This window comes from Ahaetulla prasina, chromosome 1 (assembly GCF_028640845.1).
Source record: "Ahaetulla prasina isolate Xishuangbanna chromosome 1, ASM2864084v1, whole genome shotgun sequence".
Classification (NCBI taxonomy): domain Eukaryota; kingdom Metazoa; phylum Chordata; class Lepidosauria; order Squamata; family Colubridae; genus Ahaetulla; species Ahaetulla prasina.
The window spans coordinates 111,627,893-111,641,182 of NC_080539.1; the positions used below are offsets into that span (position 1 = coordinate 111,627,893).

The following is a 13,290-nucleotide window of genomic DNA, read 5'->3' on the forward strand; positions in this document are numbered from 1 at the left end:
GCTTGGTGGGTCTGGTGTGGCTTGGTGGGCATGATTTGGTGGGAGTAGTAAGGGAAGGATACTGCAAAATCTCCATTCCCACCCCAGTCCAGGGGAAGGATACTGCAAAATCCCCATTCCCTCCCCGCTCCTGGGGGGAAGGATATTGCAAAATCTCCATTCCCACCTCACTCTGGGGCCAGCCAAAGGTGGTATTTGCCAGTTCTCTGAACTGCTCAAAATTTCTGCTACTGGTTCTCCAGAACCTGTCAGAACCTGCTGGATTTCACCCTTGCGTTGAGGTCACTTGGAGGTTTATCTGTGCCCTCATCTGAATAGTACAAATAGGTGTGGAAGATTTTTTGAACTGCTGAAAGGACTGTGTTTACAATGGGTGTTCTACACTCATTTGCACTATTCAGGTGACCCTGAGGACACAGATGAATCTCCAAGAAGCTTCTTGGATGAGAAGCGAAATGTCTTCAAGAAAAAAACAAAGGAAGTCCAGTTACCTCTTGGAAAAAAAACCTTGATGACCTGGATGACTGAGAATCTCCATAGACATTTGCCAAGGCAAACACTTAACGTACACTTAGGTTAAAGATGGCTGATTCTTCCCATTGTAATTGTAACCACTGCTTTTTAAATTTTTTATATTGTCAGCTTTATAAGTATGTGTAAAATGTGAGAATCATATTACTGCCAAATTATAGGAGAGCAGTTATATTGTTTTTTAGTATCTTATACCAAGTATTGGTGTGAATAAAAAAATCATTATATAAAGATACATTTAAAAAAAGAAAGAAAAGAAAACATGTTTAGTTTTTAAAATCCTACAAAAAGCACTTTTAATGCCTTGTTTAAAACAGGTTTGTTGCCCATATAATACCTTCCATGCTTTCAGGTATAAAAACATTTGCAGGGTGAACTTTGTCTATTGAAGGTCAGACCAATCCTCTGGTCTGGGTTTCCTGGGAAATCTGTTTGCAGATCAGTGTTTTTCTTTAGATCATAATAACTCATGTCTTTTCTGTATAGTTTGCAATAACAAAAAGAAAAAACCCCATGAATCTTACCTGGTCGTGTTTACATTTAATCATAAGTCATCGTTATGAGGAATGAGCTGTGTGCTTGTAATGGCTTTTCCTTATAAGAAGCAAACAAGCCAGGTTTCTTCATCCGTAGTTTGCTTAGCATTACATGCGAATCAGGGGCTGATTTAGTATTCTCTCAATAATTCAGAATCATAAAACATTTTGTTGTGGCGTACGCTTTTGCTCTATTAGGAGCAAAACAGACTAGACTTCCCTATTAACACATATAATGAAAACGAATCACAATTGGGCCTGCTGGCAGGAGGAACCCAGCAGCAGCAGCACAGAAACAGGTAGAGGGAAAGATGTTGAAAATGCAGTTCATGCTGAAAGTACATCTCTAGATTCTGGCTTATCAATGCGTACAAATGCCAGCAATATGCTATAAGTAGCTTGTGGATATACACATTCACTTGTATCTGTGGTGGGGAGGATTATAATGAGCAGTACTATACCGTAAGAAAGGATGTGGTGGCTCAGTGGCTAAGATGCTGAACTTGTTGACCGAAAGGTCGGCAGTTCAGCAGTTTGAATCCCTAGTGCTGCCGCATAACAGAGTGAGCTCCCGTTACTTGTCCCAGCTTCTGCCAACCTAGCAGTTCGAAAGCACATAAAAAATGCAAGTAGAAAAATAGGGACTACCTTTGGTGGGAAGGTAACAGCGCTCCATGCGCCTTTGGTATTGAGTCATGCCGGCCACATGACCACGGAGACGTCTTCAGACAGCGTTGGCTTTTTGGCTCTGAAACGGAGATGAGCACCGCCCCCTAGAGTCAGGAACGACTAGCACGTATGTGCAAGGGGAACCTTTACTTTACCTTATACCATAAGAACGTCACATGAACAAGCAGAGCCAGAATTTTCTAAGGTTTCCTTTGTTTGTTTTCTTTAAGTGTCTTAAGCTTATCCAATGGATCATGTCCTGTCTTTTTGTTTTGTTTTGGTGATAATTGTCAGAAAATTAATCTTTAGTAAATTTATTTTATTTTATTTCATATATTAAATTTATATGCCACCCATCTTACTACTGTGTGACTCTGGACAACTTGCCACACCACAAAAACAAGAAAAATATAAACATTAAAACATTAAAACTATTAAAAGTTCCAGGGAATTGGTTAAACTAGGAACCAGTATACAGACGGGATTGTGGATGGGATGTTTTTCTTAACCCAACATCTAACTCCAGCGGGGAATGCACCCATCGGAGCCCCAAGTGAGTCAAGCAGTGGGCGTGGCTTGGTAGGCGTGGTGTGGCATGGCAGGGGAAGGATACTGCAAAATCTCCATTCCCACCCCACTCCAGGGGAAGAATACTGCAAAATTTCCATTCCCACTCCACTCTGGGGCCAGCCAGAGTTGGTATTTGCTGGTTTTCCAAACTACTAAAAATTTCCGCTACCAGTTCTCCGAACTGCTCAAAATTTCCGCTACCGGTTCTCCGGAACCTGTCAGAACCTGCTGGATTTCACCCCTGCCCCAATCATTATTTTTTCAATTAATCCCTGGTAATATCAATCTCTTTGAAAAAGGTCCTGCTCCTCATGATTGCATTTGCTACTTGCCAGGGACAAGGAAGTAGGATTTCTCTGTGGAATTATATACCGAGTAGATGAGCTGTAGTAGTAATGAGTTCTAGGAGTCTTTTTTCAAAATCATTAGTAAATAGGCCTTCTGTCACTAATGTTTACTTTTACTGGATTGGAGTTTTGTAATTTTAATTCTAGGATTTAGGATTTTGTAAGTCATTTCCAGGTTCCTTTCAGTGAAGAGAGGTATAAAGTTGTTTTCATAATCATAAATAAAAAGTCTGACTTGAAGACATGGGGAGTTTTGTTGCCCGGGCATTGGAGAAAAATTTGCTTAGCTGAGTTAATAGCCAAACCTATTAGAGAATGTTGGACCTTCAGGGGAGACAGCTGCAGTGTAGGTAGCGCAGACATGGATATGCAGATGATTTTGCACATGAATTAATTGCAACCAGATGGTGGATTGGGCAACAGAGGCAATATGGAAGGGAAACATTTTCATAACAAACATTATGTGTTAATAGAATAGCATATGTCTTTCATATTACAAAGACGTCCTCTGTATAAGAAAAACAAAACAAAGCTTTAAGTGCTATTGCAGTTTTTATGGGAGAAGGAAGTGTTTGGTTTATTTTGCTGTTTGTTGTACTCACAGAACCGTGTTTGATTTTTTTTCTCTCTCTCTCAGTATTGTATTAGAAGAAACGTTGTTGGATGACTTGCTAAATTTTGCTACCACACCGAAAGGCCTTCTCCTTTTACAGAACACAGGAACAGTCACTGAATGTGTCACCTTCATGTTCAACAGGTTCATGAAGAACCTCCAGGTTGGCATTATCATTCTTAAAGATATATATTTGGAACAAAAAACAATTATTTCGCTTACTCAGATAACTTGATTGCTTGTACTGTAACCTTTTCCTGTCAGCTATTTGCTGGGCTCAGAATGCTAATTAGAATCTAATGAGGCATTTGATTATCAAATCCAAACAAACAAGAGATGTATATGCAAAAACCCACTACTAATTATTGTGTCCATTAAGTTACGCTCATTCTGTGAAAATGATATGTTTGGGGGCTAACATATTCTCTTGTTTGCACCAGGTGAGTGGATGTGAAAAGTTTGGCTATGGAGTAATTGTTTCACAAGTAGCTGCAACTGCCCCTGGGGCTGCAGCTCTACAAAATTCGGGTAATTTTGTTTTGCTTGATATCATTTTATTGTACATCGTTGTAATTAAAGCTCAGTAATGTAACACTGATTTCTGTCTACATCAGAACATCTCTCCCACATTGATAATTATATTCTATGTTTATTTATTTGATTATCCTTTGATTTTGTGCTAGTCCTGAGGGTAATTTCTGGTTTTGTGTAGAGGAGGAGGAAAAGTACCATGAGGGAAGAGAAAGAGGGGAGTTCAGCAGCCCAAGAGACCAAGGAACATGAATCATGTTCTGTGTATTTGCAATTATAGGCAGCATTGCATTGAAATAGACAAAATATTCCCATAGATAATTTATAGATGTGTGGGTATTATCCAGTTGGTTATATGTAATCAGAGATGTGCCCAAAAAAAGGCAGGGTTCCTTGTATGGATTTTTTCAGTATTCTCTGGAATAGAGGCTTTAGCACACAACTGTAGTTAAGGTCGTGTAAATTATTCTGTACATGGAGAAGAAAAAATGTGCTTGATTGGTGTAATGGAATCTTCACTGTCTTTGCTGAGTTGTTCTTGTGAGTTTATGATGTGGTAGAGAAAATAAACCTAATAAAACAAAATGGATATTGCACCTCCCCCAAGTCTTTTGGATATGACCTTGGTCAAATCCAGTTCATCTCTTTCCTAATTCCCACCAGGCCCAAACTGACTCTTCCTGTCCCAGAGTTCCTCTCTGCTATCCCACCTAAATCAAATAGAAGCTTCCTCACCAGTTGCAACCATCCTCTATCAGCTGATACCTCCACATTCCATCTCCTTTAACAGTGAACTTCTGCTGCCCTTGTGAAAGGCCCGCTTTGCCTAACAATAGGCATAACTCCAGGTGCACTGACAAATACCTGCTCAGCTTCTCCAGATTATCCAGCCAATCAGATCTCTAGGATTACCCTCTTTGTAGAAGCCCTCAACTTCTACAAAACCTTTGTTTTTCCATCGTCCACGATCCTTCTTTTTTATAAAGCAAATACCCAACAATTGTTTCAATAAGCATGATTCTTCCCCTCAGTATTGTACTCTTTCTTCATACTGAATTCATGACAGTCCTACAGATGCTTCAGCTGTTCTCAAACAGAACAGTTCTTCCATGCTTCCAGCAACCTATCAGAGATCTTTTGTGAACTGTTTACACCAAATAAATGCTGTAAAGGAGCAAGCCACCAGTTAAAAGAAGACCTTTGTTTCAATGGTGAAATCCAATTTTTTTTACTACCGGTTCTGTGGGCATGGCTTGGTGGGAGTGGTATGACTTGGTGGGCGTGGTAGGGGAATGATACTGCAAAATCCCCATTCCCTCCCCACTCCAGGTGGAAGGATATTGTAAAATATCCATTCCCACCCCACGCTGGGGCCAGCCAGAGGTGGTATTTGCCGGTGCTCAAAATTTCTGCTACCGGTTCTCCAGAACCTGTCAGAACCTGCTGGATTTCATCCCTGCTTTGTTTGCTGTATATATCTGGATACAGCAGCACCATGCAGACATTGTCAGTCAGGGATGGTTTTAATCAATTCTTATCAAGTATTCTACATGCTCCCTTGTCCTCTCACAGAAAGTATGGGATAATAATAATATTTTTTTAACTTAGTTGTCTTGGAAAGATCTATAATTAAATAATGGTATATTAACTGATTGAAATCAAGTACACAACTTTTTTCCCCCATGCATGTCTGGACACTGAGTTACTTAGAATCTATAACATTTATTTTGTTAAACCAAGTGAAGGTTTACAAATGGTTGTGAGATTTTGGCTCTCCCAGAACTCATCTTCAGGGGTAATGATTGAAGAGGAACATTTGAGGAAAAGAGCCTTTGATTATTTTGCATCATGCCTTATTGTAGTTTTCAAAGCAGTGAAGGAGAGTGCCTAGACATATAAACGGGTCACATCAGATTTATAAGTGGCATTTGATTGCACTAAAGACTGTCTCAACATTTGCTGGAAGAAAAGAGGGAAGCTAATAAAAACTGGACACCTGGTTTGGAAACAAAGTCCATTTGAAATCCAGCTGTTACAGTAAATAGCAATAGCAATAACATTTAGATTTATATACCGCTTTACAGCCCTCTCTAAGCGGTTTACAGAGTCAGCATATTACCACCAACAATTTGGGTCCTCATTTTACCCACCTCAGAAGGATGGAAGACCGAGTCAACCTTGAGCCTGGTGAGATTTGAACTGCCAAATTGTAGACAGTCAGCAGTCAGCAGAAGTAGCTTGCAGTACTGTACTCTAACCACTGCGCCACCGTGGTTTATAAAATAGGTGCATTGATCTCCTGATAGATGGAAGAGAAAAAGAACCAACTATTAATATGATACTGAATCTTCTAGAACAGATGGAAATGTATGTAAAGTTATCATCTAGAATATAGAATGGTGGTTAGGTGGAGGGGGGGGGGAATAAAATAAAATAACCTTGGTAGTATGGAAGACTGAATCAGCCTTCAGCCGGTCAGATTCAAACTCCTGGCAATGAGCACTGAGTTAGCCTGCAATACTGCATTCTAACCAGTGCACAACCATGGGTCAAAATTAGGAACTTAATATCAAATTATGCATATTATATTGTTTTGAAAGAAATATGATGGTATTTTTAAGGAATATAGTTGGACAGGCGGATTAACATTAATAAAGGAAAGCATTCCAAGTGATGAAGCAAAATTCCTGACAATATCTGTTTTTAAGATTTTTGCTAAGTTCCACGGCCACATTTCAAGATTATACAAGCATTCCTTCTATTGTCCTTATTCCTTATCTTCTAAGTATACCCTCAAAGGGTATACTTAGGGTATCATTCAGCTTAGGGACGGTCTGGACCAAAATTGTGGTGATTCGGACGGGGCATCTGAGGGCGGTCTTGGTGATGTTGTCTGGGATGAGTTTGACCCTGTGACTCCCGAGGACATGGACAGGTTGCTGGGTAGATTGAATGCCACCACGTGTTTACTGGACCCGTGCCCCTCCTGGCTGGTGCTGGCCACTCAGGAGGTGACACGAGGCTGGCTCTGACAATATCTGTTTTTAAGATTTTTGCTAAGTTCCACGGCCACATTTCAAGATTATACAAGCATTCCTTCTATTGTCCTTATTCCTTATCTTCTAAGTATACCCTCAAAGGTCATGCATTCCCCCCACAGTAAGTGATCAAGAGTGAAAAGGAACATTTTCCCCTTTAGCATATGTTATACTTTAGTAGATAGATGTCATGAAAAAAAAACATTATTTCCTAGGATTTATAAAGGCCCTTATTACTGAATTGTGGGGTGTTCTGGAGTGTGGAAGAGATGATGTCCGAATGACTCACCCCAGATCAACACCAGTAGATCCAATTGACCGAAGCTGCCAAAAGGTGAATTGATTTTTTTTTCTCTTCACAAAGACTTCTGTGAATGTTCAGTCTGAATATATTATGTATCATGTTTTCTTGAGGAAAGCCTTAGGTAGTTTGACATTTCTAATTTTCTTAATTTGATACTAAGACATCAAAAGTTACTAGTCCATGTATGAGCCTCATCTTAGTAGGGTACTTTCCATAAAACTGAAAAGCATATATGGTAACTTCTTTTTAACTGTTGGGGTTTTCATCTTTGTCTGTTGCCCAGAATCACTGCTGAGAGATGGGTGATCATGTAAATTATGTAAATGAACAATTAAATAAATCAAATAACTCAAATAAAGTTCAGGATTCATATTTTCAAAGTACAGCATATTAAGGTGTAGAAACAAAATTGTTTCAAGAAGAGTTATATGTAATCACTTCAGGATATTTTTAGCTTCAGTATGTATCAATCCTGTTTTATTATCTCAGCCAGAGGCTATAATACAAAATGCATTTACTAACAACTTCAAATAAAAACAATTATCCATATAAAAATGATTCCCATATAAAATCATGATTGTTTTTTTGTTTTTACAAATATTCATCACTCAGCAAATAATATGCTCTTTGTTAGAATGTAAATGAGTGCATTTTGCAAAGTAATATTAAATGACTACTCCCGTGGTAAAATGAAATTGCTGTTGCTTTGTGAAGCATCAAGTTCTTTCCTGCATTCTATTACAAGCCTCACTTTTTATTCTTATGCAATACAGCAATAATTTCCTTCACTGATTTTTATTTGGCCAGCTTCTATGTTGAGTGTAAGAATATGTGTGTTTTGTTTTTAAATGGATTCTGCAAGCTGAGTAAAAAGAATTTGGTCAGTTTATTATGTCCTTAGACTGTTCTGTAAGAATTCTAGAACAATCCATGAGGGGGGGAGGGAGGGAGGGAGGGAGGAAGGAAGGAAGGAAGGAAGGAAGGACAATACCATGGCCTCTTGGTGGCATCTGCCACCTAAGGAGCAAATAAGTGTTATATACTACCAATTTTTGCCAGTATTATTCCCAGAAGAGTCTGTTTAGTACTCTTTATTTCAGACAGGAGGTAGCTGGATGCCTCAACATTTAAACTTTTGGCAGCCTCTGTTGTTATTGTTCTTCATTTGCTACCTAATTGCCAAGCTGGCTTTAAATACTTGATCTACCACTTGATCTATCCATTTAAGTTGTCCCTGTAATTGATACATTTAATTTGAGAGCCTGGACTTCAGAATTTGGGAGAGGCTTCTGACCAGGTTCACAGTTTAGAGGTTCTCCTGGAACCAAGCTTGATATTATATTGGCACATGATGGAAGGGGAGAGCATTTATTATCAGTTGCATCTATTTGTGGATGCGCTGAATCCTAGACTTGGTGTCACATACACTGGTAATGTATGCCTGGAAGATTTATTTATCTGTCTGTATTTTAAACAATTTATGAGGCCTCACACTCACAGAAGTGATTCTGGACAGCATACAAAGTTAATGCCAACAATTAAAACAGAATAATTGTCAGTTTCACAAACAGCAAATTCCAATTTACAATCAGCTGGGAGAACGTAACCTTCCAGTGTTAGGGAAGGTTAAAAGACACACACACACGCCCCCAAAAAAAGAAGAAAAAAAAGAAATGTCTGGCGGGAAATAGTATGGAATGTGGCAGCAGGATTGTGTTATACTTCCAGGAGAGGTTTCATAATCCCTGTATGGAAACAGCAGAGTCTGTTATTCTTTGCTTTTCAAGCTCACTAAAATCTTATATGGCTTGGACTCAGATTACTTACAGGACTGCCTAGACTAGGGATGGGGAACCTTGGCCTTTTTATGACTTGTGGACTTCAATTCCCAGAATTGATTCCAAACTTGATTGCAGAAAACATGACTTCAGTAACAGAGTGGCCAATGCCTGGAATGCACTATCTGACTCTGTAGTTTCTTCCCCAAACCTCCAAAACTTCAATCTTAAACTGTCTACTGTTCACCTCACCCCACTCCTAAGAGGTCTGTAAGGGGTGTGCATAAGTATATTCCTTTTTTACTTACTCTTTTCATGTATCCAAATTATGTTTATACTTTTACCTGTTATCTTATATATGATTGACAAATAAAATAAATAAATAAAATAAGAATTCCTGAGCCAGCATGGCTCCACAAGTCATAAAAGGGCCAAGGTTCTCCACCCTTGGCCTAGACCATGCAGCCTGCCACCTTTCCTAGCTTTTCAGTAGGGTATTTTTTGCTGCTCCACTGATGTACTCAACAGCTAATTTTGTTTTTTTCTGTAGCAGGCGTAAAATATAGAATGGCTTGCTGATGAAGCCAAGACTGGTTTTGTCATTACAATTAAGGAAGTGATTTCTTACCAGGTCTTTTAAAGATATTTTAATCAGATTTTTATTCTTTGGGTGGGGGGACACTGTTATATCTTCATGCTTGTATGTCCCTTAGTGGGCTTAAAAAGTGACCAGTTTTTTAAAAATCTGTTTTAATTTTAGGACTTTGTATTAATTTCAGAAAGTTAAGTATTTTTCTTGCCTGATGGATATTGGATTGGATTCCTTCTACTCTATAATCTATGGAAGTCACCTTGCAAATAATTAATTCATTAATAAATAATTACCCATTAATAAATAATTACCCATTCTTGCTCTTTTCTCTTTTTGTCATGTGTGTCTTGAAAGCTTTAATTGAAGCTAAGAAGCTAAAAATGGTGTGATAAAATTTTGGATATTTTAAACATTTTCCCAAAGTAAACGGTAATGCTTGTGTAAAAGGCTTTAAATGAATCACCATCATTATTGTCTTGTCAACTTTCCTCCTTAGTTTTTCGTAGCTCTGATAAATTTGCTGTCCTGCCCTGCTGTTTATGAACTGATAGGTGATCAAGAGATACCTAATAAAGCCGAGTATTCTCTTCGTGAAGTTCCTACAGATGTTGTTGTAAGTAGTGCTTTTTCTTATCCTCTTAAAAAGATACGGGAATGATTGCTTTGCAAGGAATGATAAAAATGTAATGTTTTGATTTTCTACTACATTGGCGATAAATCTTTAATATGTTTTTGTAGTTTTATTACATGCAGCACGAGGGCAGTCTGTGTGCAGATTACACTTATGCTTTTTTCCATAATCGTAGCAAAAGTTTAATTTGCAAAAGCTATTTTCTTTTGTCTTTGTACAAATATGCCACCTAAATGGTAAGTATGATTATGGTAAGAAGGTTATTTATATAATATAAATCATATACGTAAGGAAGCCTGCATAACTCAATAAATACACTTTATAACTAGTTTCCAGCTAGAGTTAGAAATCCTTAGTTTCTTTTCATTGGTCTTGGCAGACCAAAAATTGTGATTTTACCTTACTCTTTGAGGTGGAAGGAAGTAAATCTGCTTGAAATTTGTGCTTTGGTCATAGATAACTCAGCTAGAAAGGTCTTTCAGATTTTCCTTTTAAAAAATCTGCTTCATTTCTCAACTCAATATCAGAAGGGACTGTGTGTCTGTGTCTGTCTGTCTATCTAGATAGATCTTTTCATTGGTCTTGGCAGACCAAAAACTGTGATTTTACCTTACTTTTTGAGGTGGAAGAAAGTAACTTTGCTTGAAATTTGTGCTTTGGTCATAGATAACTCAGCTAGAAAGGTCTTTCAGATTTCTATCTAGATATCTATCATGCACATGGGTGTATGTATATGTCAAAAAAAAAATCAGTATGGTAGTCGGTCCATGACCATATTATATAAATTTGTCCCTTTGTCATCATCATGTGACCTATAAGAAAAGGATCAGGCTTCAGTCACACAGTCCCAGCTATCATCTTGCCTTTTTTGACCATCCCCTATAGATATGTCTCTGTATAAAGGTAAGGTTACTAAGGAGCTCAGTATTGAAAGCCTAGAACATCTAAAGGTATTCTCATCAAGTATTCATACACTTTAAACACAGTTTTTAAAGACCTAACAGCAACTGAAGCGACGATGATCAAAAGTTGGTAAAACCAGTTTTTGTATTTCAGGATATAATTGACAGGCTTATAGTTGTTAACACTGAAGCTAAAATCCATTCATTATTCAACTATGAGCAGTCTCATATCTTTGGACTGAGGTAAGATGCTTTCCTGTCTGATTTATTTAACAAGGTAAAATGTATAACTTTTTCTCCTTCTTGTTACTTCTTATTGCCAGTGCCAATTAAAACGAGTTCTTAAGAATCCAGGCATAGTAAGAAGGAATACGGAGACAAGTAAAATATCTCACATTGATACATAATATGCATATAACTATGATATTCAGTATTTGGTTAGCTAGAAATACACAGCAAGTTTTCAGTTTTGGAGAGATCTCTTATTGGAGCCAGACTCTTCAGAGACTTTCGCAAAATCATGATCTGAGAATGGAACTCTGTACGACTTCCTTTTTTTCATTTTAATTACAAGTGTCAAGATTTTAAGTATTGTCTTGGGTGTATTTCTCAAATGCTTATGCACTAACTGAACATACCATACATGCCATACACTTGGAAAATAGAAGACCACAACATATATCTCAGCCTCTTGCTGCTGATGTCAATGTTGCCAGATGTTTTCTCTAATAGGCATGAGGATTTCTAAATCTTACTGATGCCTAAGATGTCCATTCTCTGCCTAGAGTTGGCTACACTTAAGTGAACAATGTGTCCCATTCTGTTCTTAGAAGAACACAGGAGACATGAGTTCAGATACCTGGCAATGCTGCTTAGTCACTGCAATTGTCTAGTGCAGGAGTGTCAAACTCAAGGCCCGGGGGCCGGATCTGGCCTGCGGGGTGCTTAGATCTGGCCCACGGGGCCACCCTGGAAACAGTGAAGGACTGGCCCACAGTGCATCTGTCAGCAAAAATGGAGCTCAGGAGGGCTGCTTGGCACCCTCCCGAGTTCTGTTTTCACTGGCAGAGGGTTGCAGGAGACTGTCGCAGCCGAAAACGGAGCTCGGGAGCCTGTTTTCACTGGCAGAGCACTCAGGTCACCACAGGCACCCCCGACATCAAGCTGGCCACACCACCCTGGCCATGCCCCCCCCAGCCCCCACCCTGATGCAAGCCCTCAATGAAATTGAGTTTGACAACCCTGGTCTAGTGCGCTTGTTTCACAAAATCCTTATTTGCAGTATTATGAATGAACATGGGAACATGCATTTCTTCTTTCATACCGCTTAGCCTTTCCCCAAAGCTACCATTTTGAGAGATGGCTGTGCTCGGGAGAATTTGCAGCCGTTGTAGATGCCTGTTTGATAAGATTTCTGGGGAGTCTTAAAAAAAAATAGATTTCCCCATAGATTTCAGTTCAGAAATCAGCAGTTTTCCAGTCTCTCTGACAGCAGTTCATTAACACTCTTGAGAATGTGCAGCATTTCCCCAAAGTAAGTAACTCAGCATGTTCTCAAGTAAATGTGCTAAAGTAATTGTCATTCAGATATATATGCATGTCCTTTCTGAGCATAATGATAAGCCCCAAGTTAATTTTAGCTTTTGATTTGTACCTGAAGTGCCACAAGGCTTTCTCAGTGCATAAGGGTTTTAAATTGGATTCTCTGTTTTGAAGATGCATTATCTGGATTAAAACCATTATTCTCTCCCAGTAATCTTGCAACCTGTCAAGACTAGTTATTAATATAGTTGTTTTAGTTCATTTCCTATATCAGATATTTTATTGTTGGTCTTCATTGCCTCTCTTAGGAGAGCACACAGTATGGAGAGCTGCTGTAAGGAGTTGCAGACGGTACTCTGTTTGTGCTCCCATGAGCTCAAAAACACATTTTTGGAATTGAAATTGAACCGCTGTGTGGCTTTAATAATCAGCCATCTTATTACCTCTATTTTTGTTTTATGTTTGTTGGAAATTCTACTGCAGTCGCTCCAGTTTTTATTTAAAAAACAAAGCAAGTATGATTTATTTTAGTTTCCACATTTAAGTGAACTTTTAAATATATTTTATAGAACATCTTTTCCAAAAGTTCTGGAAAGCATGTACAGTATCCTATAAAATAGATATGTTGTCACTTTTATTGACAATATACTAATAATGCAACATGCCAGACTTTAATGAATAACATTCTATTAGTTTCTCATTTGAT

The 13,290-nt window shown here is 38.5% G+C and overlaps 1 protein-coding gene across 1 annotated transcript in view; it reads left to right on the plus strand.

Annotated features, from left to right (window-relative positions):
* Nucleotides 1-13,290, plus strand: part of TBC1D32 (TBC1 domain family member 32) — a 101,058-nt gene that overhangs the window by 36,151 nt on the left and 51,617 nt on the right. The window contains exons 19-23 of the mRNA XM_058172800.1: nucleotides 3,291-3,429; nucleotides 3,707-3,794; nucleotides 7,051-7,169; nucleotides 10,006-10,122; nucleotides 11,197-11,285. Coding sequence (XP_058028783.1) covers nucleotides 3,291-3,429; nucleotides 3,707-3,794; nucleotides 7,051-7,169; nucleotides 10,006-10,122; nucleotides 11,197-11,285 — 552 coding nt within the window. The remainder of the gene's footprint in view (nucleotides 1-3,290; nucleotides 3,430-3,706; nucleotides 3,795-7,050; nucleotides 7,170-10,005; nucleotides 10,123-11,196; nucleotides 11,286-13,290) is intronic.